Below are 26,150 nucleotides of genomic sequence, written 5' to 3' on the forward strand. Positions count from 1 at the left end.
AGTACAAACTCATGCAGTGCAGCCAAACAACGTTCAAACCCGCAAAACTGTGTTTCAAATTCTAGTGGAGGTCCCAATTTTTCCAAATATACCAGGGTGAAATTTTCCTTCTGCAATGTTCCACTTCCATAATGATGGCATTTTAAATATTTCACACACTGTAAACATCATAGAGCCCCAATGCAGAGCTGGAACAAACTGTTACTGTCGGAAAACGCGGAATAAGAGGATTTTTCCAACTTTGAGGCGAAATAAAAGAGAGGAAAGTGGATGTTAAATATACTGCAGATGATAATTCACTTCTGTTTTATGTCACAGACGGCCAAAGGAAGAATGTAGTGGTCAGCGCTGCTTCAGAATGAGGCAGAAAGTCATACTCCTGGTCTGATGTTATTGCCAAACCAGAAAATCTACCCAGACCTTTAAAAAAGCCAAGATTTCAAAACAATGTTTTCCCTGGAATCTCGAAGCGATCTCCACAGTTATAATTTTCTTAATGTGTGTTGGTGTATGTGAAATTCAATGTGGGCTCCCAGTGCCGAACAATGTACCCCTAACTGTAGTGCAGGAAGAACACACCCATCACAGACTGTGTGTGTGTGTGTGTGTGTGTGTGTGTGTGTCTGTGTGTGTGTATGTGTGTGTGACACAGTCCTGATCCAAACCAGCTGTCAGTATGTCCACATCCCCTCTCTTCACGTCTTGGTAAGAAAATACTTAATGGATGAGAAGCACACAGGGGAGCGACCTCGGAGCGTTTCACTCCAATAGCAAGAGTCTCCTGCATGAAAGTTGACCTGAGCTGAGAGACGCTGCGTTTATTGACATGACCTGAGCATTTTGTTTTCATATAAACACCAGTGGGAAAACTATTCAGTTCCTTTACTTCAATAAAAGCACGACCACACTGTGAAAATACAGGTGAAAGTCCTGCATTCAAAAGCTTACTTTAGTCAAAGTATTATCAGCAATATTTAAAGTATCAGAGGTAAAAGTATTATTATATGAGTATTATGGATCAGTATTACTGCTGACGTCCACGTGCATGTTGCATTTCACTGCTGAAGTTGTTTAAGGCTGAGCCAATTTTGATTGCTTAATATACTGTTGGGTAGTTTAATCTACAGCAATGCAACATATTCTATAAGATCATCATGTTTGTAGCGTCGCTGTCCTGTGAGAACCCCGTATCTCTAAAAGGTCAGCTTTTTATGAACTCAGGAAAACAGCCTGTTTTCAGCTTTGCGATGATGCATTTCCCAGATCATCCAAGAGGGTTTTCCAATAGTTATTTATCTTAAGAGGAAGGAGATTTTTTTCTCCACCCATGAAGGAACACGTCATCCTGCAGTTTATCAGAAACAATCACATACAAGATGACCGCATTTGGAGAAACGTGTTTTTTTACTCAGCAGAAAGGATATGAAACTAAAGCTATAGAGGCAGAGAAGCAAAAAGTACAATATTTGAGATGTAGTGGAGTAGAAGTATAAAGCTGCACACAACTCATACCTCAAATTTGTACCTAAGTACAGTACTCAGAGTAGTCAGAGTACCAGTGTCAAGCTAATTTTATTGCTGTATGTGTTGATGAGCCACAACCGACAATCCACACCTGCTCCCTCGGGTTAGCAAAAGCACTCGCTGTTAATCATTAACTGGAGTGAAAGTCAGTGTTGAAAAATGTGTTATCAAAAGATAAAATTACTGCAATGACCAGCAGCGGCAGATATATGTAGAGCCTTTACCTAAAGGGGGATTTCACAGATTTTACACGTCCACCTGGTTTTCCAGGTTTGGGTCTGTCAGTCTTGAGCAGAGCTGAGTCTTAACAAGAGTCAGTTTTGAAAACAACTCCTTGGTTGTTACCACGCAGCTCAGTGATTTCATGTTGTAGGTAGTCAGGTTAAATTCCTTTTGTTTACTTTTCATGTCCCGATACGTCTCACTGAAGTGCCTGAGGGAGTTTTCAGACATCGTAGTGACGTGTTTCTTCTTTCCAGTTGCACTTGCCACAGCTTTATTTCTTATTCAAATGATCTCACATTTGAAAGCAGAGAGCTGAGAAGCAGGCTGGGGCTGAAGGTTCAGCTCTGAGAGGTACTTAATATCCACCATGACAGCCAGATCACACAGCTGTCACTGAGTCTGCACGGCAGCTTTGCCCTTCGTCTCTGTGAATGGTCAGAATGTGGTCTTGTGAAAGCTGCTTGTCGCGCACCCAAACTCCACCAAAGAGCTGTATCCAAGCCCATTTGTCCTCGCCGCTCAGATTAGCCCAGATTGATGTCCAGGGAGGCTGGTGAACTGGACAGGATGGACACAGGATGGTGGTTGATTCATGGAGTTCTTTCCAAAGAGGTTGTGGCTCTCAGCTTATCATTAATGTCCACAGTGCCATTAATACAGATGGAGAAATATCCAAGTCCTGATCCTGTGGTGGTCTGGAGGAGATCTGCTGAGGTCATGAGGTTGTACTTTACAGTTCAGAAAGGCCCAAATGTGACAAGCTTTAATAACTGAAGCTGAATCCAGACAAAAACGAACAGGAAGGCAAAAACAACAGGAGCCAAGAGCAAAGACTAGAAAACTCCAAACTGTCAGCAGTGGGTTTGATAAAGGAGGGAGGAAACAAATGGAGGACAAGTGAACAAACACACATGACCTGACATCTGAAAGAGGAAGAAACAATGAAACTAATCCACAATCACGAGACAAAGACAGGAAGTAAAACCAAACACAACACGCAATGAGAAACTCTTTCAATATAAAACAGGAAATAAATAAACTAAAAGCTAAAACCATGAAAAAACGTCAATGATATAAAGTCTGTGTGAAAACTGGGTTTAAAAATACCATTACCAAAATAATACTGTAGGTTAATCCTACTTCTTTCCTTCCTTTCAATTCTACCTCCTTCATTCCTTCTTTACCTTACCATACCTTTTTCCCTCCTCCCTTCCTTCCTTCCTTCTTTATCTCAGTTACCTTTCTTCCTTCCTTCCAGGCTTTCTACCTTTCCTCCTAATTTCCTCCGTGCAGACTTGCATCTCAGCTGCATCTCACGGGACTAACTGTGGCCTGACGGGTGTATTTACACTTCAGTGTAAATCATACATAATTTCTTCCTTCTTTTTTTTTTTTACCCGTCTCGCCTTTCCTCCTTCCTCAGAGAGGTGAGTGACATTTGGAGACAATGGGCTTGGGTGAGGCGCCAGCGCGATGTGATGTCATAGTCACACACAGGCAGATAGACACACACACACACACACACAAACACAGTCACACACATTATAGCTGGATGTCTCTCCCATGTGTGTCCTCGGCTTTATTGCCTTTTCAACCTTCCAACTGTGGCAATAAATAGAACAGCATTATTTCAATGTGGGCAACTTACTCACCTGTAAAGTGGAATTACAGCACCCATCTCACAGCTGAATCTCTGATGTGTGTGTGTGTGTGTGTGTGTGTGTGTGTGTGTGTGTGTGTGTGTGTGTGTGTGCGCATGTGTGTGCACAGGGACACACAGTACATTCAGCCACCTCTGGTAATATTAACACTCCTCGCCCGCTCTGACTCAGATATCGCACAACCGACTGGACTGCACCCGCTGCCACGCCCTCACTCCGCCCCCTGACCCCGCCCCCGCTTCTGCACTCAGGATCTGTGCAGAAGATGTGTGTCGGCTCTTTCAGACACAGATGATGAGTCAGGCACCAGGCCCAGACGGTGTGTCACCCTCCGGTCTGAAAGCCTGTGCTGACCAGCTGGGCCCCAGCTCCACAGCTTCAAATGCTGTCATCAACTGTCATCCCAGTCCCCAAGAAGACCATCTGAGGGACATCACAGGATATCCTGTGCTGGTTTGTCTGCAGCACAAACAGCTCAGTGGATGATGCACTACATCCACACATTACTTTCCAGTATGACTGTTTTACCTCTCTTTGTTCGGCTTTGAGGACTTTGTCTTTTTAACTTGCAAAGCAGCTGGATTTGCTTGATCCTGCAAGTTCAAATGAGATCACACAAGCCGAGAATCCATCTTTCCAGGCTTCAAGTTATGCTATTGTGGCCAAACCACAGTCATCACACCAATCGTCCTTTGAGGATCTTCTGGCAGCTACAGGTGTGACAACAGCGAGAGAAGCAACTGCTTGAAAACAACAATGTCGGCTATGGAGGAGGTTTTTTTCTTCATTGAAAGAAGAGGAAAGAACAACACTGAATGATTTTTCTTGAAGGAAAAGATGTTTTCGTGCTTTTCCTGACCGGCTTTGGCAACAGTCCTCCTGCAACATCATATGATTCGTTGATATACGGTGATCAACAGATGGTTCATCCAATCACCTGCCAAGTATTTTTCAAAGTGCCTGCTCCATGTCCAAATAGTTTCCACTGACGGCTTCCCAAATGGTTCTGAGTATCAAACCCTCATCAGGTTACTTTATTCTGACTCTATGTCTAAACTGTCCATAAGTATTGAGAGCAACTAAAAAACCCTGTATGCAGGTGCGGTTCCTCCTCAAGAAGCTTCACTTCATAGTTTGCACACAACCATGAACAAACGCACAAACATAAATCTTTAAGCTTCCTCACACATGCAGTGTAAGTTGGATTGGATGAGGGCTGCTTATCTTTACGTTTTCTGACATTGAATGTGTGTGTTCTCTTTTCTATAGGCTCAGGTATATATACCTGCACCCCCCCACACACACAGTTCCACACATGAACACCAACAATATGCTTCCTGAGAGTGTCCTCCAGCAGTGATGGCTGCCTTCAGAGCCCCTGCCCCTCTCCTCTGCGTGCTGCTCTGTGTGTCGGTGGCTCTGCAGCGCTCTGACCTGCGCCTGGCTTATGTGACCCACAACAGCTTTTTCTACTACTCCTGCACCCAGGACCCACAACCCTGCAGCGTCTCATCGCTTGCAGACTGCAGATGCAAGGACATCCAGCTTTCCACGCTGCACCGCCCCCAGTCGCACTCGTCTCCCGTCTTCCGGATGAGGCGTTTAACTGTTTGGTTCACGTCTCCGTTAAACACGGCACGTCTGCTTAACAACTCGGAGGTGAGGCACCTCACCCTGATCCACTGCGGCCCCGGAGGATCCAGAGGGGCACCCTCTTCCCTGGAGGGGCATTTCGCTGTGCAGCACCTGGAGAGGCTGACGGTGGTGAACCTGCAGCAGAGGCCGGTTCATCACTGTCCAGACGCAAACAGAGCCAAGAACACAGACTCCAACACTGACCCAGACGGAGATAATGGCGCTCACCTCGACACAAACAGATACAACAGGGATAAAGACACAAACCTGGACCTGATTCTAGACATGAAGAGGGATGCTTTGGGTTTGTCCTCACCCCAGATCCAAGACATCTTACTGGGCAGGGAGCTGGGGGCAGCGTATCACGAACAGGCCAGACTGGGAATCATCCACAGCTCTGTGCTGGAGTGGGGAGCAGTGGTCAAAGCCTACACAGTCCAGACACACATAGACAATGACGGCGTGCTGCCCTTCCCTGACCTCCACCTGCCAAAGCTACCTGAGACATCCGTCATATATGTCAGCTTTGTGTACTGATACCAAGTCACTTTTTGAGCAGGGAACAGGAGGGAGAGACCATCCGGTGTTCAGGACCTGAAAACCGTCACTTTCCTGCTCCCCAGGGAGCCTAAATCTTACATTAAATATAAGATTTTATTGTTTTTTTGTTGTTGATTTATATTTTGTTTGAAGAAAATGGTCTGAGAAATGGAACATAAAGTGGTTTGAGATTATATTGCATTTACATTTGGGCCAAAAACTGTTCAGAAAACATGTAAAACTTCAGTAATATTCTCATTTTATTTAAAAAAGAAAACTGAAAAGAAATTTAATCTGTTTGGGAGATTTTCTATTTGTCTTTACTTCTGATAGTAAAAGCACATTTTGGCATAAATACGCAACCACACACAAAGCAAAACGACATCTTCTCGTCCAATAGCTTTAAATATAACTTTAATTTTGGCCCCAATCTTTGCACAGCTGTTTATCAGCATGTTAGAACAAAGTATGTCAACTAATAAGAGACCCTCTGAGGGACCAGAGCAGCCCGCCAACCCCATAGCTCAAATGTCCAATTGTTTCCAAATGCTGTTTATCTTAAATTGACGGTTTTATCTTCCAAATGGAATGAAAGTCGTGGATTATCTGCTTGTTTTTCCTCTCTACCACGAAGATAGAGAATGTGAGCTTCCACCATAAAGTCTACAAATATCTGATCTGCTTGCTGAATTCACACCAAACACAACTCTGACTGTCCAGACTGATGATTGTTTTAACCACCTTGTTTCTGCCACACCTGTCAGACGTTGTGAGAAGATGCAGTGTCTCATATCTTTGAATAATTAAAGTTAGTTAAACTATAACTCAAGCATCTGATCTACATTCGTGTTTGGTCTCAAAGACACAGGACGAGTAAAATATGTCGTGCAACATTTTCATGCTTCCATTAAACCAGCAGATGGCAGCAGATTCATTTGAGTCAGAGAACAAACTGAAGCGTTGAGGCAGGACTGAGCACACTGACAGCGTTTTTATTTATCTGGAAGTCTGTTTTATCAAATGTGTCCTGATGCATCTCAGCACTTTAAAGGCTTGTGAGGAAAGTTGTGAGGTACATTACTGAGAGTTGATAAAGTATGGCCTGCTATTTATTTGTTTAAAAAATGAAATTAACAGTGCCATCACTTTGTTTACAGCAAAACAGAAATAAAGGATTTACTTATCACTAATGGCTCGATTTTGTTTCTGTACTTGATTTGTGCAAATTAAATCACCAACAAGAATCAGACACATAAAATCTGAAATTAAAAATCATTATGGCAAGAACACCCTCTAAATTTGACCATATGTGAATATGATGATATTTTAGAAACCATAGTTTATAATGGATTAAATGTTTACAGCATGAGGTGTAAATGTTCCCGGGGAATCTTCCTGAAGTCACCTTTTAAAGGCGCTCTCACTCATCTGGGGTTGATGTGGTAATTTTAAATCAATTTTATTTATTTTTGATGTTGTTGATACTTTACATCACTGCTCACCATGAGGTGCAGCTGCGTTTGTCAGGTCACAGCCTCCTGTGCCCACGGCTCCATTTGTCAATTTGATAATGATTGCAGTCCCGTTTAAAGACGCTGCACGCGCACATAGATGTGCGTGCGCGCACGTCGCGTGTGTGTGTGTGTGTGTGTGTGTGTGTGTGTGTGTGTGTGTGTGTGTGTGTGTGTGCGTGTGTCGAGTGTGTGCCTGACACCTGCCAGAGAGCTGCTTATTTGCATGATAAGCATGCAGCCCATCTTGTTAAGCGCCCTGTGAATGCAAACTGATGTCGCCTGTTGATCGCGCACCTGAGAGGTCAGCACCCAGCCGAACGCGCACCGGGGGCAATTACCGGGAAACCACCGGCGGTGGCGGTGAGGCAGCCGGCAGGCCGCTCTGTGTGAACCCTGACCTCCACTTGGACTAATCTGAAGACAGTCTAATATAAAAACAAATCAATTACATGTGCGGTCAGATACTCATGATGCAGACCTCTCTGAATGCGCACTGTAAATATTTATGTCAGTCTAAAAAGGTGGACAGGCCGACACCAAATTGGATTGATTTTAGGTGGGCTCTCCCTCCTCCGCACCCCTCCAAGTGAGTCTTTAACCACGCTGCCGCCGTCTCCTCACCGGCAGTTTAGCAGTAAAACATTTTTATAATCAGACGTTATTGTTCGCCGCCTCCTTGTGGGAGATGCGCCCATGTTCATTTTTTAAAAGGGCAAATCAGCCATAATTCAGTTTATAAACTGCAGCGCGCAGGGGAGAAATGCCTGGATGAATATTCATTAGAGTCCGCCCGAACTGCCACGCTCCGTGATTCATTGGGCATATGTAAATATCACTCACTTTAATTGCCCCTAAACTGACTCAACATAATGTTGTCATTAGCAAATTATTACTTATTTGTGATACTAATGGTACGGTATGGCGCGCAGTGCTGAAGCTCCACATATATGATTGCAATTACAGCTCTCTTTATTCACAGGGTGACTGCGGAATCTGATGGATCTGTTGTGTGTGTGTGCGCGTGTGCGTGTGTGTGCGCGTGCGAGTGTGAATAAGGTGCCAACAATTAATTTCACTGAGACATGCACGGACGACTTGAGGCGATCCAGCCATTAGACACAAACACAAAACACACACATCACATACAAAAACTGCAGTTTGTGCGTGTGATGTGTTCATGAACTCGTTTTATGGAAATTTTAATGTATTCTTTATTCATTGGTATCATCTGGACTGACTTTAGGAATTAACTAGAAATTATTTCTTCCTTCAAACTTTTTAAAGGAAAATTTACTTTAGTCTTACATCACTATTAGTGGTTGAAATTAGTTTAAAAAACAACAACAAATAAAGTTAACTTAATTGATTTTTCTTTCTAATAAAAAAAATGTATTTGTGTGTTTATGCCACAAGACACAGGATAAAAATAAAATGCATGGATAATTCTGTGTATTTACAAAAATATAGTGTCAAAGATTAGACGTGTGCAAAAATCAATCAATCAATCAAAATGTTTTTCTGCTTTTCTGCTGAAAAAAACACGTTGATTCTGATTTATGTATCTAAATTATTCAGAAAAGGATATTTAACTGAACTCCTTTAAAAGTGCAGTTCAATTAAATTTAACTGGAACCCACATTAAAAAAACAACAAAAAAAAAAACAACTTGTGAATTAAACTACTTTCAAAGAGGAACAATCAACATTTTGATCGTGTGCAGGGAATCATTTGATCGTTTCATATTTGCAGTTCAATGTATGTCTTGAATCAAACATCAGGGAACAGAAAAAAAAGCTAAATTTTTCCCTTTTCCAAATAGATATTACTGATCTCAAATGACCATATTCAAATAGATAGCAGTCATATTTTCAGCCAGTTGTGAGCACCAAAGAAAAGTTTCCCAAAAAATAATGGAGACAATCCTGAATATGCAGCTGTACCAGAATGTTAGTATTTCAATACCTTCTCTTAAATCCCTTCGAATCTCGCCTGAAAAGTGACTCAGTTTATGTTAATTTGAAGAAAAACTGTCAGGGATTAATGCTGCTTTGTGGATTTGCAGTTATAAGATTTATTCATTCACACACAAAGAAAGTTCAGCTTCAGAAAACAAAACTCAGCATCAGATTTACGACGTTTACCTAAAATCCTCTGACCCTGAACTCCTGCACGACTCATACTGAAACCAGAGGCTGTCGCATATTTAAAATAAACTACTGCTGCATTTTAGGATTTTTTTTATTTTTATTTTTAAGAAATCCCTCCCTGCTTGTCACAGCCTGCACGACGCGACGCGGTTTGGAGTTGTTTTATAGAGGCAGCAGCAGTTTGAAACTACAACCATGACAAAACAGGCCCACAAAACAGAGGGAGAGAGAGAAGGACAGGCAGAGACAAATAATGATGTGTGTGTGTGTGTGTGTGTGTGTGTGTGTGTGTGTGTGTGTGTGTGTGTGTGTGTGTGTGTGCGTGTGTGTGTGTGTGCATCTGTGAGAGAGTGTGAGGGAGCTAATAAAGTAATGTGATGGATGATCTCCTTTCTCCCAGAGGGACCAGCACCATGTAAATTGGCCCACACAATGCATTATGGATAAGGCAGTTGAGATTATAGCTTGTTAATGTGTCCCTCCCTCGTCCCCTCCCTCTCCTCTCTCCCCTCTCTTCTTGCATCTCTCCCTCTCTCTCCCTCTCTCCATCCCTCTGCTTCGGCTCAGGCAGTGACATGGTCACCTCATTGTCGGGGCGCGTGGGTCTTTTAGATGCAGATGGAGAGGGAGAGGAGCCACTGCAGCGACCTGCCAAGCTTAGTGGAGTAAGTTTGTCTATCTGTGTGTGTGTGTGTGTGTGTGTGTTATATTACTCACACTGTGGGGACACAAATGTCTTCGCACAGCTACATCATGAGGACCGGCCTCCCATGAGGGGACTAAAACGTGGTCCCCACAAGGTTAAGATTTGGTTTTTGCTTACAGTTAGGATTAATGTGGTCTTCTGGGGATAAATGTAAGCCAATGCAGTGTCCTCCTAAGTGACTAAAACAAGTTATTGTGTGTGTGTGTGTGTGTGTGTGTGTGTGTGTGTGTGTGCGTGTGACAGCGAGCCAGCTACCAGGCAGCCAGCAGAGACAGTCCGTCGGCAGGGGCCAGGGCTGTGGACATATGTCTCCTCCCTCCCTCACCCACCCTACACCCCCCTCAGTCCTCCTAAGAGGGTGCCAACCCCCCACAACCTCCCTCCATCCCCCTTTAACTCCCCTATACTCCCACAACCCTCCCCTCCCTCCACCTTGCAGGCCTATCCAGGGACCCGTCGGGCCATCTGTTGAAGCAGGACCAGAGAAGCTGGTGTAGAGGAAATGCTACTCTAGCATGGCTATGTGGCTAGCCTGGCTGACGCTAACTAGCAGGGGTATTTTATATATTTTCCGTGTGTGTGTCAGGGTCTCCCAGGGTAGTTGGTCTCAACGATTTTTGTCCAACAAAAACTAATTGTTGTGTATTTTTGCAGGACTTTTATCATCTGAGTTTGGTCGTAAAGGATCATACCATTAAACTACTGTGCCTGTATGAGTTATTAATGAGAAAACAGCATTTTATTTCTCTCTTCTATGAAAAGTAGAATTTATAAGCAATTAAACAGCAACATAAATCCAGAACGCTATTTACAATCCAGCTCCTGTCAGATTCGCACCTCGTTCCGTAAATCAGATCAGAGTTTAACACACTGGTCTCGTGTATGAATAAGCTCTCTGGTCACTTTTGCGCAAAAGTCACAATCTGCGTAGCGACATATCCGTCCGGAGCAGGCCAGACAGGGAATTAACTGTCTAATTTAATTATTTTGTTATCGAGAGACATCAAAGCTCATTTTGTCGTGATAGATGGTTTGTTTATCTCATTAGCTCAAGAAAACAAAAGGTTGATTTCTCCGACATAACGAGGCGATTTATCACAACAAACAACTTCTTTTCTGCTTCAGCCAGCAGCTGCTCAAATGAAGCCCATCATCATGGCAGAGGTAAAGACATTAAGGCTTCCGGTTTGTCTTGATACTTCCAAGCCTGTTCTGCTGTACATAGTGACGCCCAGAGCATCTCCACACCTGTTGACCACGACCCTGGAGATTTATCAAAAAATTACAAAATTACTACTGCCCACTAATGTTAGCTAATAGCTAAAAGCAACTAATGTGATAATGTCTTGCAGTTACCACTTGTAGCCACAGTGGCCACTGTTGAGCTAAAGCTCCATAAGCTTACCTAAATATTGTTTTAGTTTACTGAACATTTGACTTTTTTCTAGTGCGGTTTTTACAACAATTTTCCACTTTCCATGCTGTTGTTTCATCTCATGGTGACATAGTTTAAAAAAAAGTCTTCATTGTCACGTTTAGGGAGGCTCTGAGCAAAAGATTCACATGCTGAGCATTGTGTACATCCTGTACACACCAGACATGATGACCAAAAAACGTCATATTTTCACTGTGATGGACCACTTTCCTCAAGTGAGTCAGGAGGTGAGACCATCGACTATGTGAAGAGCGCATCTTAAAACTTGTGGCACGCTTTGCAAAATGGTCAGCAGGGATGTGAACCACATACACTCTGTACTCAACTGGCCCACAACGTTCAAAAACAGCTGTATGGTCCTTTAAGCAGCCTAATAAAGAAGTGTGCAGGAAAATAGCTGAACGATCCCACTGAGAGCTCAACACCTGCACGCACTCAGCTCACCAAAACAGCTGCTCGGGTACACCGCCATGTCTGTCCCGCAGTCTGGAGATCTGCTCAGTAGATCTGATCTTTGTTTACTGTGTGACTTTAATTAATTAATGTTCCTGCAGGGGGGATAATTAAGCATAGCTATGACTTTAAACAGACGATCATTTCCAGACATTTGGATGTTTTCTCTATCATAATGAAAGTTAAAAAAACACAAAAGCTGGGAAAAGGTTCAAAATCCTACACAGCTCAGGTGTCACACCTTACATTCAAATGTTTGTAGTTAATCAGGTCAAAAGCTGTAAAAATCAAACAGGAATAAAGAGATTTAACTACTTAAACCCTTCATCAGTTTTCATCACCAATTAATAATCATGTAAAATGCCAGAAAACAATGTAAAATATGCAAAGACATTAAATTTACAAGGACATAAATCAGAGAAAAGGAACAAATGAAGATGAAATCTGAGAATATTTGCCATTTTTTCCTGATAATTTACTTCACAATTAATTGATTATAGAATTTTTTTGGTGTTTAATTTTACATCAATTGACCGGACAAGTGTTTTGACCATCAGAGCAGATTGAAAACCAGTTGTTGAGGGTTATAATTGGGGTTTAAATCACGCAGCGTGTTCCAGGCTCGGTCCGTCTTAGTCGGGCAATCTAGACTAAGCCAAGCATGCTTACTGAGATCTGGTGTGTGTGCGTGTGTGTGTGTGTGTGTGTTGGCTGGACCCTCCGCGGCTGTGTGTGTGGGTGGTTGCCTCCACCCATTAGAACGGGTCATCTCTCTCTCATGGAAAGTTTTCACGGCTGTGGAGCGGATTAGGAGGAGGGAGAGAGAGGAGGAGAGAGAGGAGGAGAGATTACTGGGCAGGCTGGAAGGAGGAAGGAGAGAATCACAAAAAGAGAGCATTAGCATCTACACTTCAGCATTTTGTTTGTGGTATGTAGCTGACACTCATCCAGAGTGCCCGGGTTTACAGTGGGTACAAATGGAGGAACAAGTGAATGCAGGCATCTCATCACAAGTGGCCTTTTTAACAAAGACGGGAGGAGAGGAGGTCTGAGGAGAAGAGAGAGCACAATGTTGGGTTAAAGAGAGACGACGCTAACCCGGTTATAATATAATATATTTACACAATACCATTACACTTTAAAAGGGAGGAAATGAGGCTGGTGTTTCCGTCCGACTGTCAGATTAATTCTGTGCAAACTCAGTTCGATTCGAGCTTCAAAGCCAAAGAAATGCTGCAAACGGTCATCCATTATATCCTCACAGCCAGTGTGTCCATGACGTCGGAGGAGGTGGACAGATGTTTCAGGATTTTCTTTATGAACAAAACTATTTCTTCATCATCAGGCCATCAGCTCATTCCATGCCCATCTTCCTGCACCCTTTTTTTCACGTATAACTACTGTACGATAAGAGTTCAGCTGCCACTGAGTAACAATTTTTTCATCATTTATACTGAAGAACACGTTTGATGCACTGACTCACAGCAGACTGAAGCATCAGCGCCGATGCTTTAACATTTAAAGGGCAGGGATGGGATTATGAAGCCTGTCTCAGAAATGAAGCTATGCTTTGTGTTTGTGGCCTATTTTTCCTCAGTAGGAACAAATACGTGTGGGTTTGAGGTCCAGTGTGACAGATATAATGCTAATAATTCTGTCTAATCACCTTAAGGTAAGATTCATTGTGTTTATGTTACCTTAGAATGAGCTCTTTGCATCTACAGAGGGAGCAGGTCCTCTTCCACAGAGTCCACCACGTTGCACTACCGTGTTTCTACAGTAGCCCAGAATGGACAAACCAAGCACTGACCTCTAAGTTTCGTGGTGAAATAGGCCGGGTGACAGGAGCAGTGTTCAGTTGGTTGCAATCTGCCACCTCACCACTAGATGCCACTAAATCCCACACACTGGTCCTTTAAGCATACGGCAGGTTATATATTGAAAAACATTTAAGTGAACAATGCATAAAACTTGAAGGTACGTGCACAACATGGTGAGCTGTGAAATAGTTTGGAGATGACACAGAATTTGGATCCAATCACACTAATATCAACGCAAATTATCAATCAAGTTTATTATCCAATGCTGCTCATATACCATCATGTGGGGGGAGTGATGTGTCATGATGCCTGAGGTGAGCGTGTCAGTAATCTGCTGCTTCTGAACACATTTTAATTTTAATTAATTAAATTACCTCAATTAAAAAAAAATGAATTCTTGTTTGGTTAACCTGTACCCTAACAAAATCTGGCAGTTTAAGATGTTTGTTATTAAACTCAGTGCAGCCTTTTGGTCACCACATGTTCTCATTTTCTCACTTTTTCAGCGTCTGCTGAGCCATTATCAGGTGCACCAGACAAAGCTTTTAACTGAGGGCAAAGGTTAATGTAGTATTTTTAAATTTAAGACGTAACTAAGTTCCCATCCCAGCCACAGGGACGATCCTCTGAATCACATTCATTTCTGTGCTGCTGTGATGCACTCACATTTAAAAACGATGGTGTCTGGTGTAGTCCGTATATTCATTTAACACACAGTGTTATAGACACATCAGAAAACACCTGTCAACATGCCACATCACACAGCCACTGTAAACATGAAAGTGACAAACCCGACCACTTTAAAGCGTCATCATGTCTCATCTATATTCATGATGAATTGCTGCTGTGATGTTCAACCGCAATATATGACTTCCTTTATGGAATGTTTACTTCACGTCTTAGTGGCTTTCTGAATGGAGCCTGAAGGTGATTAAGACTTCAAGTGAGCCAAACATTAAACCAGACAAAGTTTCTCATTTACAATTAGAGTTTGAACTATAGTCTTAACTGCGGTCTCTCTCATTCACACACACACACACACACACACACACGAGGAGCACCAGCCGCCAGTTGGTCTTAAAGAGGCAAATTCCTCCGCAGCATTTTCTCAACATCGTAAAGCGTCTGCCTTTAAAGCGATGTTTTTTCAATCCGTCTGCTCTCCCTGACATTTCCAGATAACGCTGGCGTTCGGTTGATTTGGGGGAATTTGCGCACCATATGCTGCTGTGTCAAACACCTACATTTAAGCGGGATATGGCTCCGCATGCCCTAATAGCAGCATCATTGGAGCTTGTTTATCTAATGCGCCTGTTAATGTTATTTATTGGGAGTCTGCCCGCTATCCAGTTCCTCCATGCATGCTAAGGAGACAGCCATAAGATATGCAAATGCTAACGTCGGCCCAACTTCACGGCAGTAAAACAGAGCATTTGCATTTGATGTAGCACATAATAAACTGGTTATTAGCATTTTAAATGCGTCAAACAAACTTGAAAAATGTGGCCTGTGCTGGTGTGATTTTTATTATTGCCGCGCGCGGTCTGAACGCACATGCACACGCCACACGTGCCGCCAAACACGTACAGAAAAGTGCGCACGAGCAGACGCATAAATATGAAAGCGCTGTACACAGGAGCAAACTGATGTCACGAGGCAACGAGTCACGGGACAGACGATGTGTTTGATGAAGTCGTGTCCTCTCCGTATCTTTCTCTCTTCACGCCGTAAACTTTCTCTCAGAGCATTAAAACGTGCAGGCGATTCGTTTCGTCCACCATTCATCCTTCCAGCCCCAGAAAAGACGCTCTGGTTTCAAGCTATGAGGAGCAGGAACAATCTGAGTTAACAGTAACCACTGCTGTCTGTGCACCACGAGGCCTTCTGGTCATTCATTAACGGAGCGTTGGCCTTTCAGACTCTGCTGAAACACAGGCGCTGAAAAGCTGAGGAAAGTGTGACACTTGAATGGAAACGCCAGTCAAAGATCATTTTTACAAACTGTCCCTTTAATGATGCACTGGGTGCATGTTGTGGGGACCCCAGAAGCAGCCTCAGAAATGAAACGTGAACAGTGACGTAAGGTCAGCACACTCTAAACAAATGACATGATTAGGGTCTGCGGTAATTGTGAATATTATTTGAGCCTTTTCATCAATTTTAACTTGTTCTGGAGCGGCCGTGTTGTTGATAAATCCATCCCCAGGCTGAGCGTTAATTTGAGCCCCATCAGCAGCACATGTCTGCACATGTGTGTTTCGGTTCATTTGCAGATGATGTGAGCACCAGCTGTGTTATTTCCTCATCATCAGCACTGTTTGGGAAGGAGGCTCTTTGCTGTAATAACTCATGGAGGAACATTTGATGCAGCTTATTGGTACCAAAAATAGTGATGGAAAAATGCAGAGGGCAAGATTCTTATGTAAAGATTCGATCTTATCTTACAGCATTTCAGTTAATCATGAAATTAAGTCACAAAGCGAGCAGGTTTTCATCCGTTTTTATCCATCCGTTTGAAATAAACTGAGTGGAAATCATCATGTCCATAAAAGAAGGTGGAAACAGACTTGCCGAATAAATCATGAGGTATGTGAAGCATGTGACTTATAAAAGCCATATTTCCAGCATGTTTTTCACCATCCATTGTTTGAGGATTCGCCGGCGCTCTTTTAAGTTCCTCACCTTGTTGTGACCTCTTCTTTCACAGTGGTTTGATGGCATCTGAATCAGCCCCACCAGCATCAGTACTCACAGAACGGTAGTGGATGAAAATACTCATTAATTCACATTTTCTCGTGGTGATTTTCTTGAAGGTTGGTTAAAATTTGGTCTTCATTTTGACGGAATCGTGTCCACTGTGAACAGTGCAGCCTTTATTTAACGCCCGGTTCTCTTTTCTTCTTCTGCTACATGAGCTTTTCCGTCTGACCGGCCGTTCCTGCTCTGTATGCAATTTGTTGTTGATTAAAAACGATGCATCATAGAGCTTCAACTAAAATCACAAAGATGCATGAGTCGTTTAAGTTTTATTGCCCCTTTAACTGAGAAAATCTCAGACTGAGCGAGAGCGAGCGAGCGAGCACGGAGCTCAGGAGGAGAGCCGTCTGAATTGGTTTTTCATTAGCAGTTAATGATGTGATAATCGCTCTTACTGTAACCAGGTCTTCCACCCTGCAGCCTTAAATACTCCTCTAATGGAGTGTGAGTGTGTGTGTGTGTGTCTGCAGTCCCACATGCATATGTTTGTATGTATGTGCTGCATGTGTGAATGTGCACCGTTACAACCCTGTTTGATGATCTTGTTACATTAAGGCTGAGATGGATAGACACACACACACACACACACACACTCATGCAAGCCAGACCTGATCTGAACCTTCCTCTCTACATGTAACCCCACTCACACACCCTCACCCCATCACACCAGCTTAAATCCTACATGTTAATCTCTCTCCTTCTCTCTCTCTTTCTCCCAAACACACACAAACATACTCGCTTTCATTCTCCGCTTGCAGAGACCCCTGCTTCATTTTCTGGTCATGTGAACCCATTGCGAGGGGGCGAAGCGGACACAAAGTGACACAGGGAGCAGTATGGGGAGGAGAGGGGGGGGTGAGGCTGGAGCCGCAGCCTGAAAGGAGGCGATGGGAGGTGTCTGATTGTCCCGCGTTGAAAGGGACAGTTAAAAGGAGAACCTTGTTGCAAAAGCTGGTGGGCCGGGCTGGAGGCCGGCTAAGCGCTGCTGGTGTGTGTAACTCTGTGTGCGTGTCTATGTGTGCTTGTGTCTGTGTGAGTCTAATGAGGAAGAGGAGGATGATTGATGACCGAGGTGAGGATGATACTGCAGATGAGGATTACATAGGTGAAAGGATTACTTTGACATTTTGGGAAACAAACTTATAAGAAGATTGATACCACTTTGATATCTTGAAACAGTTTGCAGCCGCTTAGCTTAGCTTAGCTTAGCTTAGCTTAGCTTAGCTTAGCTTAGCACAAAGAGTGGAAACAGAGGGAAACAGTTAGCCTGGTTTTGTCCAAAGGTAACAAAATCCATCTACTAGCACCTCCAAAGCGCACTAATTAGCGTTTTATACCTTGTTTGTTTCATCCAAATTGTTGAAAGTGTTAAGGACTATCTCTTGGATCCGAGCAGTTGCCAGGCAACCAGTGGAAAATCCAGGAAGCGAAGAAATCGAGCATCCTCCATATGAACTGGGAAGTCAGGCTTTCTGAGGTCCCAGTGGAAAATTTCAACTGGAATGGAGATCCTCACCAACCCCGATCTCAAAATCCAAGATGGCTGCTTCAACGAGCTAAAGCTGTCATGATATATCTTTAATTAGCACTTTGCCTTATTTATGTCTCATTAAATCAGCCGTACACACAGTACGTCCATCATCTGTCTGTGGACACATTGCTGAGTTGCTTGTATTCACCTGGAGGCGTCCATCTTTCAGAGGTGCTGGTTGGTGGATTTCATCACCATTTGACAACGCTAAGATATTTATTATAGCTTTCCCCCCTTGTTTTTAGTGTTAGTGCTAAGCTAAGCTAACCATTCAACAGACGAGACATGACAGTGATATTAATCTTCTAATCTAACTCTCTGCCAGGAAGTGAATAAGTCGTCCTCCGTCCTCAGAAAAAAGAAATTTTGCTTGAAACTCTGAGATTAATGAATGAAGTGAAAAGAACTTGAGCTGTAGAGAGATTTTTCTTTCACTTAAAGGTGTAAAATCTGACCTTGAGTCTGGATTTGAGATCTAAAGGTGTCAAACCAGAGAATCAAAAGGAGAAATAAAGACCTCTGTGCATCAGGTTGAAAAATCCATAACAGAAAACTTGCTTCTGTTTGATAAAACTCATCATCAACATGCTTCAGAAAGCTTTGAGATGCCAAATTTGTATCACAGCGTGTTCAGACAGAGAGAAATAAGAACATGAAGGTATGTTTCTTCATTACTGAAATGTTAATTCGACTTGTTTTTGCCTAATTAACACCAATGTCTTCCAAGAACAAAACAGCCCCACAAATATTAATTAGGACCTCAATATTCATGTTGGCAGAGATGGTTGTGAGGTCTGTAATTAACGAGCTTTAATTGTTTGATCGTCTCCTTAATTAAAGGCTTGCTATAATTTGAAGGTTTGTTTACTTTTCACAAAAGAGGAAATCTTATTGATATTCTGTTTTACCCAGAATTGCCCCAAAGAAAACTAAGCAGCAAAAATAAGGCTTTTAAAAGTTACTCGAACATTTCTCAGAGGTGCTGTACATCTTTTCACTTTTTAAACGTTGGGCCTTCAGTAAAAAATGAATAAATCTCAGAGCTGCTTTGACAGAGGCAGGACGGATTCGCTCGGCTTCACTCTTAGATCTCAGCACTTGCGTTGATGTCTTCCATCTGCCGCTCGAATGCTTCAACCTTTGTGAAATCTCTTTTTGGGAAACTTCAAACTGTGGTTTGATGGCGTCTTTGAGGGGAAAAGAAGAAGCAAAGATCAGCAGTTACACATGCGTTTGACATAATATGCCTCAGGCCTGCTCAGGACTCAGCGGAAAGGTCTGGATGTTCGTCCGCCGAGTGCAAACATGGAGAAAATGTTAAAATTCACATTCCGAACCTCCATTAAAATAGAGCTCAGATACTCCTATTGTACAGTCCTGTTAGCATACTCAGAATATGTTCACCCTCTCAAAAGGAAAAACAAAAACAAAAAAATCCCACTGTGCAAAAAACATACAGCTGACAGTACAAAGCACATCAATCAAAAACAAGACGGGCTGTAAGTTTGTTTGTCCACATTTCTACAGAAGGTAAACAATGTCCATATTGTTCAAGATGAGTGCAAACATCTCGACAGCCTGCAGGACTCGAGAGTCACAGAGCAAGATTTCACTTTTCCTGAAGTCTGTCTGTGTGACAGCAGGTCATAAAACAACGTTCTCAAATGTTGATTGAAGTTTGACAAAACAGCTCCGGTGTTGTTTTTTATTGTAAGTGTTTTTGCCCATCGAACCTGAGGTTTAGCAAAATCGCCCGTTCAGAAGTTATTGTCTGTTTGCAGAAGAAACTCCACTTTTGGCTTCTGTGGGTTGATTTATATTAAAATGTTACATGTCACTTTCTTGGTTTTCACTCCGGTGGTTTGTGAAGCTTTGCCGCCTCGAGCTTTTCTGCTTGATGTAATTACAGCAAACTAACTGGCTACTGTTAGTATTTCTCAAAATGACGACCACATTTGCCACTCAGCCTTTAACTTCCTGTCAAGGGGACAAAATGTTTGAAGCATTTTCCTTGAATTTTCTTTGAACATCTTCCTTGTCCTGTCTACTGCAAGGAAATTTTTAACCAACAGTTGTTAAATGGAGGTTTCCTTCAATAATCCATTTTTGATCCCTCAGAGAGGAAACCCAGGATCCAGTCACTTCCAAGGTGTTCGTGAATACAACAGATAATGCTGCAGTTTTTCTTTGTAACAGGTTACACTTTAAAAGCGACCTTGACCTTGTCCTCCCGTTAAGCAGCGTCCTCCTTTCAGCTCAGAGATGTTCAGCTGTGTCACAGTGACGGTGAGAGAGCACACACTGCTGGAGGGACGCCTCCATTGACTGTTTACAGCCTTGAACTTATTAGAGGGGGCCTGGTGACCTGGCCCACCCAGGAGGGGGCGACGGACAGGACAGACAGAGCAGGTTCACTTCTCTGATGTATTTAAACCTTAAACTCACAGGTGTTTCTGCAGTTCAGCTCAGTCGGAGCCACAGCATCGAGGTCCCGCCCAAACACCCCCCGACCCAATCATGTATAGGTGGTAAAAAAAACACATTTCAATAATTATTGATATTTTTAAATATAGTGTCTTAGATAAATGATATACTATGACTGCCACTATTAAAGTCAGACTGAAATCATGGTTAGTTTTGGGGCGTGTCCGTGTGTGATTGACAGCAGCTGGCAGGCTGAGCCCCGGTATGTTCTCAGATGTTCCTTGAAAGTGAATTAGTGCATAATGGCTTATATAAAGAGCAACAAAAAATTAAACCCTCTCTGTTGGGCTGCAGTATTTCCTGTTGCTCGGGGTATCTCAATCAAAACAATGAAAACAAAAGATTTGGTGAAGCAGCGTGGGATCATGGGAGTTGTTGCCTGCTTTGTTAAACAGCCACCCCTGCGGATAAAAATCTATCGGATGTGAGTCAGGCAGAAATGTTCACAGATGAGATAATGCATTAGAGTTTTATTCCTGCTAGTCATGACTTCCTTCCTCCCTCTCTGTTTCCTGTGTTTCCCTGGAAGTTATAGCAACTGGAGGGACTGAAGGGGATACGACGCCTTTGACAGGTGACCAACGGTGAATAAAATTATGGATTTCGTTGAGTTTTGTTGCAGACATTTGGGAAAATACAAAAGTCAGCAAAAAGTATAACAGGTGTAGTTGTTTCAAGATATTTTGATGAGGAAATGTTACATATCATACCTTTAAAGGGACCACTGGTCTAAATCACATTATTTAGGCTGAACATCTGATAAAGGCTCAGTCTGACAGTGTTAGGGTTAACCAACAGTTGTTTTGACCCATTGTCACTGCCTTTTTATTTTTCATATTTCCCCAAAATGTCACAAATGATGTGCATCTGTCGTTCAGACATATAATTAGAAATCAGTAACAAACAGTGACGTGTGAGCTTAAAAAGAGCGTCATTATAACAGTTGTACACTTAAACAGAAGCATAAAAAATAAACCAACACTGAGTCAAAACCCAAATTGGGTCAGTTGTGGCGCAGACACGTTTAGTGTGTAACTAACTGTCCTTTTGCTGCCCAGAAAACTGATGTGAGAGGGCAGAGAGCCACTTCTGAAAGATAAAAAGCAAGAGGCGTGCAAGAGAAGAAGCAAGCAGAGCCAGAAGCTGGAGAGGAGAAGGAGACAGTAAGCGAGAGTGTGAGAGGATGAGAGAGGGAAAGTGATGAAAAAGATACGGACAGAGGAATGAAAGGAAGGCGAGGAGCTTACGCAGTGAAAAGAGCACATTAGGGGTGACCTGCTGCGACAGTAATGTGGGGGACGGTGAATAACTGCCTCCATTTAGACCAGTGTCCTGGTGGTGTGGAACCAGGGGCCTCAGATGGACACACACACACACTAAAAACACCAAAAAACACATAAATGAAGCAAAAGGAACCCATTCAACAGCATGTGTTCCTGCACAAATTGATACCTGACACACACACACATGCTCACACACCTCCTCTGGGCTCTCCCCCGGTCCCTCTCATTCACACATTTCTCCACATTGGCCGGATTAGGAACACTTTCTCTTGGGTGTGCGAGGCTGCCCCACACACAAAGAAACACTTGGGGACAGGATTAGTAGGCTTACAGCGGATTCACATATGTCCAGTTCAAGCAATTGGTATTCAAAGCTTTACACTTTCAAATGCCACCAAGAGAGAGCAAAGCCGACCAGCGCTTTTCTTTGCATTGGCAGCACCTTTATGAGAAGGGCTCTTTTGCTGGGCCAACAATGAGGCTGTGAATACACATTTTTACTGTTCTACCAGGGGGATCTCATTGGCGAAGGATAGAGCACCGAGAAGAGTTTGAGACAGACTTTATTATCTGGGTTTGAAGTGCTGGGTGGGTGGGTGGGTGTGCAGACGGACGGATGGAAGGACAGACAGATGGATGGATGGAGGGATGCTGAGGTGGTGGCCAGAGGAAGAGTGCTTCAGTTACTTCCACATGTTATTGTTGGTGGCCCGTTCCTCCACTCCACCTCCACAAAACAGATCTGGAGTAGACCCTTCAGAGTGGAGAGAGCACTCTCAGCAGCTCAATGTACACAATACTGACTCAATTTAACGTATTCTCCCAATATTTTAACACGGCATCACCTTTTGGAGATCTCTCGGTTTGCTCACTTAATCAATAAAATTAGGTTTTTGAAGGATAAATTATTTGTGTTCATTTCAGAAATTTGAAAAAACAGTTTATGTCTGATTTTGAATTTTAGTTTATTCTGTTTCTCTGTAAATCTCCTTATTTTGTATTTTAGATTTTTATGTGAGTGAAGTAATTGTTTGAGTGTATTTTCCCCTTTAGAAAAGTAGTTTATTTGAATTCTTGAAATGCTGTAAAAACAGCAGTTTTTGTTTTATATTTTAATTATCATCTAATCCACTTTTTTTAGTAATTAAGTGTTGAATATTATTAATGAAGAAAGAATTGTCCCTATTTTATTTTCGAGGACTCAATTGTTAACAAAACAAATACAGTTCCACGTTATTAAATATCCAGTAATAATAGCAATAAAATAAAACGCTAATAATAATAATACATGTGAATAAAGTAAATGAAAAATGACCCTTCAGTGTAGACATGGAAGCGATGAGAAGTTTAGTGAAGGTAAACTCTGGCGCCCACATGCTGCCATATGGCCAGCAGAGCGCCGAGTGTCGGAGCGGGCATGTTACCTCTGTCCCAGCGGAGGCCGTGCACCCCTGCGGCAGCAGGAGCCGCTGAATGGGAAAGCAATTTCCCTTCCCATTCCTCCTCATTCCCTCAGGCAACCACCGGCCGAACCGCGGACACTTTGGTTTCAACTCTGTCCGACAATAACCGCCTTCTTCAAAGTGAACACTGTGTGAAAGGCTGACGAGGTTTTGAACGCAGCCTGGTGTCTCCTCTTCTTGGTGCATTTAAACAACATTTTTATGACTGAGACCAAAAATATTACTATTCTTAGCGATGCTATAACAATGACTTTGTGCGTAAAAATTGCATTGCGCAGCTCAAAAATGACGAGACGGGCCAAAACCAATTAAGCGTTATGAAGAATACAGTGTAAGAGGATCTGAAAACTACTTCTAAACAACGACTCGTATGACTTTAACAAAGATCTCATAAAATAAACTGATAAAACTGACCAGCTCGTCCGGGAAGAGCAACTTTCTGATCGTAGAGAAGAGAAGAAGAGGAGATGAGAGAGGACAAATAAGAGAAGGAGAGGAGAAGAGAGGAGAAGAGGAGATGAGAGAGGACAAATAAGAGAAGGAGAAGAGAGGAGAAGAGGAGATGAGAGAGGACAAATAAGAGAAGAGAAGGAGAGGAGAGGCGCTGTGCCCCCAACAGTGTCCTGACAATGGCAGTGAATGGTTGCGCACCGCGGTCACTGGGACAGTCAAAGCACACCGCCCCCTTTCTAACGGGAACGTCATCCTCCTAACTAGGCGTTATGAATAGGAAAGCCGCTTTTGTCTGCCCGCATGTATAAATACCCACTATCAGTGTCCTCCTCACCACAGAGACAGAGAGAGAGAGAGACAGACAGAGAGAGAGAGGGAGAGAGAAAAGAGAGAAAGTCGGCAGAGGCAAAGTGGTCACCGATGTGATAAGAAGGACAGAAGCGTGGAACAGGAGGGCTTCAGACAACATCAGGTGACTACAGTGACTAAAGGCTCCAGAAAGACAGAGAGACAGAGAGAGAGAGTGAAAAAGAGAGAGAGAGAGAGTGAGAGGGAGGAAGCCGGCAGCGACCTCCTACCCAACAACCTCGGAAGCGAACCCATAAAATGAATTCAGACTCCAGTCCGAGCAGCAGAGCCTCTTCCCCGGACATGGACGGCATGTTTCTCCGAGATCAGCACCAGCTCCACAGTCTCCACCACCACCACCACCACGTCGGCTCCTCCGTGTCCTCATCCACGCAGGGCGGCGAGCAGCACCGCCAGAAGATGAGCGGCGGCGAGCAACTGCGGTCCGGAGACGCAAAGTCAGCGTCTGTAGGAAGCAGCAGCAGCAACAAGTTCAAAATGAAGAAACAAGTGACCGAGGAGGAAATGTACCACCTCCGTCTAAAGATTAACGGCCGGGAGCGGAAGCGCATGCACGACCTCAACCTGGCCATGGACGGCCTGCGCGAGGTGATGCCCTACGCGCACGGGCCCTCGGTGCGGAAGTTGTCCAAGATCGCCACGTTGCTTCTCGCCAGGAACTACATCCTGATGCTCACGAGCTCTTTGGACGAGATGAAGCGGCTGGTGGGGGAGATTTACGGAGGGCAGCACTCAGCTTTCCACTGCGGCACCGTGGCGCACGCTGCAGGCGGACACGCCGGGGGCCCCGTCGCTGCAGCCGCCGCCGCTGCCGCTGCTGCGCACCAGGTGCACCCTCTCCTCGGGAGCGCGCTGTCCTCCTCCACGTCGTCCACTCTGTCGAGCGCGCTGCCGGGGCTCACGACTCTCCGATCACCCCACTCCCTGATGAAGAGCACCACGTCTGCGCCCCCGGCCCTGCAGCTGGGCTCCGGCTTCCAGCACTGGGCCGGACTGCCGTGTCCCTGCACCATCTGCCAGGTGCCGCCTCCCCCACACATCCCCATCACCTCCACCGGCCTCACGAAACTCACAGTGGAGGGCAAGGACGGGATGAAATGATGCCCGGTGTGTGTGACAGACGCAGAGACTCAGAGATGTAATGATGTTTGTACATAGAGAATTCAGGGCATGAGGGTGGATTTGGCCTCACTGGTGCATGTTGTTGTTTAGTCTGTTTTCTTGTTTGGCGTATGAGAAAAAAGTGTTATTTTCCTCCTTGTAACAAGGACTTTAAAGACTGACGATTTTGCCAATTTACGGTAAAAAGAAAAAGTTCCGTGTTGTGCAACAAGATGCCACGATCCTCTTGTGTTTGAGTGTTAGTGTCACACCACAGTGTGAACGGTGAAGGAGGCTGCATGAACCTTTTGATTTCATTTTAAACACATTTTTTTTCGTATCAGGCGTCATTTTGTGAAAACGAAGAATGCTCTCTGTGCCTTGTACCAAGGATTTTAAACTCGAGTTCTATATGAAAATAATGACATTTATGTGTTTGGCTAAAATGATTCTGCCACCGCGGAAATTTGTTTTAAAATCTAAGTTTTTAGATTTATTTTGTGGCTCACTCTCACGTCTATTTGTGCTCTGATTTCCATTTTTTTTAATTTGACCTTTTGTTTTTTGCATGATGATACGATTATCACGGCATGATTGTTTTTGCTGAACTGAATTTGTTATGCCCAGAGACCCCGTGTCTTTATTTTTGTACATTGTTGATGACTGATGAAATATTTATTATCGCCCAGCGTCCCTGGATGAAATTTCAATAAAACCGAGATTATGAATCATAGCCACTGTCTTCCCCTCTTTTGTGTAATATTGACTTGGAGCTCTGAAACATTAAAAAACAATATTTATCACGTAACCTCTGTTGAACGACCTGTAGTCTTCATCATCTTATTGATTCTTTATGACTGTTCATTCACTTATTTCTTTAACGGCTGCACACTGACAGCTCAGATCCCCCAGAAACACACAAATTTGGCATATTTTCAGATAAAAGCAGACCTTCATCTCTTTAAATCTATTCCTCAATTTGAGCTAAAAACATATTTAATTCTCACACGTTTTCCAGCATTTAAACATTGTTTTGAATTATACATTTG

General features: G+C 43.4%; 2 protein-coding genes across 2 annotated transcripts; both read left to right on the forward strand.

Annotated features, from left to right (window-relative positions):
• The first annotated feature begins 4,769 nt into the window (after positions 1 to 4,769).
• Positions 4,770 to 5,597, forward strand: LOC143328337 (uncharacterized). Its single transcript, XM_076743415.1, has one exon. The coding sequence runs from the start codon at positions 4,770 to 4,772 to the stop codon at positions 5,580 to 5,582; it is 813 nt and encodes a 270-aa protein (XP_076599530.1). The 3' UTR covers positions 5,583 to 5,597.
• An 18,449-nt stretch (positions 5,598 to 24,046) lies between these two features.
• olig3 (oligodendrocyte transcription factor 3) lies at positions 24,047 to 25,759 on the forward strand. The gene has a single exon (XM_076743531.1). The coding sequence runs from the start codon at positions 24,238 to 24,240 to the stop codon at positions 25,099 to 25,101; it is 864 nt and encodes a 287-aa protein (XP_076599646.1). The 5' UTR covers positions 24,047 to 24,237; the 3' UTR covers positions 25,102 to 25,759.
• Positions 25,760 to 26,150: the final 391 nt, after the last annotated feature.

The sequence above is a fragment of the Chaetodon auriga genome, chromosome 11 (genome assembly GCF_051107435.1).
Source record: "Chaetodon auriga isolate fChaAug3 chromosome 11, fChaAug3.hap1, whole genome shotgun sequence".
Lineage (NCBI taxonomy): Eukaryota > Metazoa > Chordata > Actinopteri > Chaetodontiformes > Chaetodontidae > Chaetodon > Chaetodon auriga.

What these genes read in the sequence shown, in the direction of transcription:
- olig3 (XM_076743531.1), top strand. Translation starts at nt 24,238, where the DNA reads ATGAATTCAGACTCCAGTCCGAGCAGCAGAGCCTCTTCCCCGGACATG.
- LOC143328337 (XM_076743415.1), top strand. Translation starts at nt 4,770, where the DNA reads ATGGCTGCCTTCAGAGCCCCTGCCCCTCTCCTCTGCGTGCTGCTCTGT.